Source organism: Lathyrus oleraceus, chromosome 2 (assembly GCF_024323335.1).
Source record: "Lathyrus oleraceus cultivar Zhongwan6 chromosome 2, CAAS_Psat_ZW6_1.0, whole genome shotgun sequence".
Lineage (NCBI taxonomy): Eukaryota > Viridiplantae > Streptophyta > Magnoliopsida > Fabales > Fabaceae > Lathyrus > Lathyrus oleraceus.
In genome coordinates this window covers 425,725,809-425,729,359 of record NC_066580.1, presented here as the reverse complement: position 1 = coordinate 425,729,359, position 3,551 = coordinate 425,725,809, and the positions used below count along the sequence as shown (strand labels likewise).

General features: G+C 37.4%; 1 protein-coding gene across 1 annotated transcript; it reads right to left on the bottom strand.

Moving 5' to 3' along the window:
- Nucleotides 1–1,513: 1,513 nt before the first annotated feature.
- On the bottom strand, nt 1,514–2,647 carry LOC127123531 (uncharacterized). The gene is made up of 2 exons (XM_051053741.1): nt 2,446–2,647; nt 1,514–2,388 (listed from the first exon to the last, which is right to left on the bottom strand). Exons 1-2 carry the CDS (start codon nt 2,645–2,647, stop codon nt 1,514–1,516), a joined length of 1,077 nt encoding a protein of 358 aa, XP_050909698.1.
- Nucleotides 2,648–3,551: the final 904 nt, after the last annotated feature.

Genomic DNA, 3,551 nt, shown 5'->3' with positions numbered 1-3,551 from the left:
AATACTACACCCAGTTTGTGTTTTTTACCGCTTAATTCTGGCAATGGGTTAGATTTTCTTTCTAATAATTTCATTCTAATCTATGTATATCTTTTACGTAGAAAATTTTCATGCATCTAAATTTTTGTTTTATTTTACAGTGGTCACTGGGTGTTGGTTGCTATGGATCTTTCGAGACTAATGGTGTATTATCTCGATTCGTTATCGGGTGATTGGAGTAAATATCCGAGTATGAAGAAGACGGTTGACGCGTATGTGAAATTCCCCTAAATATTCGTGTATATTTGTATATTTAATTATGTCTGTCAGATTGATCTCAATATACGTTTTTATTTTGTTAAGGCAATAGTAAAATTTAGATCGAAAAAGAATTACCGTAATAGGAAGGACATTACCTGGGTCAGAGTTCAGGTATATATTAAGTATCTTATTTTTGCTTATAATAGTGTTTGTTTTTTTGCTTATAATAGTGTTTGTAAGAAATTAACTATATATATATATATTGTTTATTTTTCTGTGTAGTGTCCTCAGCAAAACAATTCGGTCGATTGCGGAATTTTTGTATTGAGATTTATGAGAGATATCATTGCATTGAATCGTATAGACATCCCAAAAATGGTATGGAATAATAACTTAGGGTTTATTTTAATATTATCGGATATTTCATCTAATTTGTTACTAAATCATGAATATGTTTTATTCTCTTAATTGTAGTACTTTGAGGAATACAAATCTTACTCAAGAGCTCATTTGGATGAAATGAAGGATGAATTGTGTCAATTCATTGTTGATCAAAGAATCATATAGCTAGGTTGTATATTGTTGTACATATACGTATGGAATGTTGTTGTTGTATGCTGTTGTTGTATATATGTTGTATATTGTTGTTGTACTTTTACTAAATCATGAATATGTTGTTGTATATTGTTGATCAAAGAATCATATAGTAATGTTGTATATATGGAGGATTAATGTTGTATATAAATGGATTCATGTTGTATATATCAATGGATTAATGGTGTATAACATTGGATTAAAGGATGAAATCAATATGAATTTTACACTTTTGCAGCATGCGAACAGGTTATCAATTAAATATCCACTGTTTTTCAAACAATTGTTTTTAAAATAACTAACACTTTAGAGGGCGCTTTCTGTAGGAAGCGCCCTCTAAACACTTTACATTGACAACTTTAGAGGGCGCTTTTTCCAGAAAGCGCCCTCTAAACACTTTACATTGACAACTTTAGAGGGCGCTTTTTCCAGAAAGCGCCCTCTAAGGTGTCCCTTTATGGACCACTCCAGAGGGCGCTTTTTTCTGAAAGCGCACTATAATGTGGCCCTTAAAGGGCCACTTTAGACAGCGCTTTCTCCAGGAAAACAAAGCGCTGTCTTTACCTATGCCAGCGCCACTTTAGAGGGCGCTTAAAAGCGCTGTTATAGGCCAAAATAAGCGCCCTCTTTTCCCTTATTTGGCGTAGTGTACCACTTCCATCTCCTCGTCACCCACTTCTTAATTGTCTTCAAAAATTGAGAGACTTAGGACTCTCTCCAAGGGTAATTTTTGTTCCCCTAGGTGATTTTCTTGCAGAACCATTTGATCAATAACCTCTATGTGTTGGCTGGTGGCCACATCATCTTTGTATTTCATGGTGTTGCGCACATCAATTTTTAACTCCTCGTCATAAACCTTTAGAGTCATGGTCCCTTCTTCTATATCTATCAAACACCTCCCGGTTTCCAAAAATGGTCTACCAAGAATGAGAGGTATCTCTTCATCTTCCGGCATTTCTAAGATCACAAAGTCTACCGGAAAGACAAACTTATCAATCTTTACAAGAACGTCTTCCACCACTCCATAAGGTCTCTTCACAGAGTGGTCAGCAAATTGAAGTGTCATTTGGGTATCCTGTACTTTTCCAATCCCCAACCTCTTGTAAATCGATAAAGGCATGAGGCTCACACTTGCCCCCAAGTCTATAAGGGCCTTCTTGAAAGATCTATCCCCGATAGTGCAAGGGATAGTCACCGAGCCTCGATCTTTTTTCTTTATCGGGATCTTCATACCCTGCAAAATAGCACTGCAAGTTTCAGTTAGTACAATAGAGTCAGTGTCAGTGCTCCTCTTTTTTGAAATAATGTCTTTCATGAATTTAGCATAAGAGGGCATTTGCTCGAGTGCCTCCAAGAACGGAATGTTGATTTCATGCTTTTTGAACATCTCTAAGAACTTTTCAAAGTTCTTCTCATGTTTCTCCTTCTTCTTATTTCTTGTTGGGAACGGGAGTTTGACAACCGGCTTTGATTCATTAACTTTTTCTTTAACTACCGGTTCAGGTACTGTCACCTTCTCACTAACAACTTCATTCTCTTTTATCTCCAAATCAACTTCAAGCAATTAGTCCTCTTGTTCATCATCTTTTTCAGGGACTTCTTTATCCTTACCACTCTTTGTTGTAACAGCACTCACATTATTATGCTCTCTTGGATTCGTAACTGTAACACTCGGTAATGCTCCTGGTGTTTGCGAACCCGCAAGTTGTTGAGCAATCTGACTCATTTGCACTTCCAGATTTTTTATTGAAGCACCAGTGTTTCTCAAATTACTTCTAGTCTCCTCTTGAAATTGAGAACTTTGAGCTGCCATTTTTTCAATGGCAATCTCCCAATCTGCTTTTCTGGGAACCTGTTGTTGGAATTGTTGTTGAGATGGATGAAACTGCTGTTGCTGGTAAGGTTGCTGTTGTTGTGGACGGTATTGCTGTTGCAGTTGACTTTGATACTAGGTGGGCACTTTCTTCTGAGCATTTCCTTGCTGGTCCTTCCAGGAAAAATTTGGATGATTTTTCCATCCAGGATTATATGTATTGGAGTACGGATTATTCTGCTTTAGAAAATTAATCTCTTCAACCTGTTGAGCAGTTGCTACACAATGCATGGCGAAGTGCGGACCTTCACAAATTTCACAACTAACAGCTTGAATAGGTTGGACCGGTTGCACTTGTGCCACAGTTTGCGTGTCAAGAGTCATTTTCTTTAGCCTTCTCTCTACTTCAGCTGTTATTTGATCTTCCATCTTCACAACTTGATTTGCCAATTTAAGATCAATGATACCTTCGGGTTGACTTACACTGCGGTCATAGAGTTCCAGATGTTCATTTGCTGCAATGGCTTCAATGATTTTCTTTATTCCAGTGGTTGTTGTAAAGTTTGTTGAGCCACCGGCAGCTGTGTCTATGAGTTGCTTAGTCTTCATTCTAAGTCCATTCACAAAGTTTTTCATCTGTTCAGTTGAATCCATGTTATGAGTAGGACAGGCAACCAATAGTCGCTTGAACCGCTTGTAAGCGTCTCCGAGTGACTTTCCTTCTTTCTTTTTAAAGTTAACAATATCATATCTCTTGCGGATATACACAGAAGTAGGGAAGTACTCATTCAAGAATGTTGTCTCCATTTGTTGCCAAGCTGTTATGCTTCCCGCGGGTAAAGAGTAAAACCACTCTTCGGCATATTTCGACAATGTAAACGGGAACATAACCAACTTTTTTGCT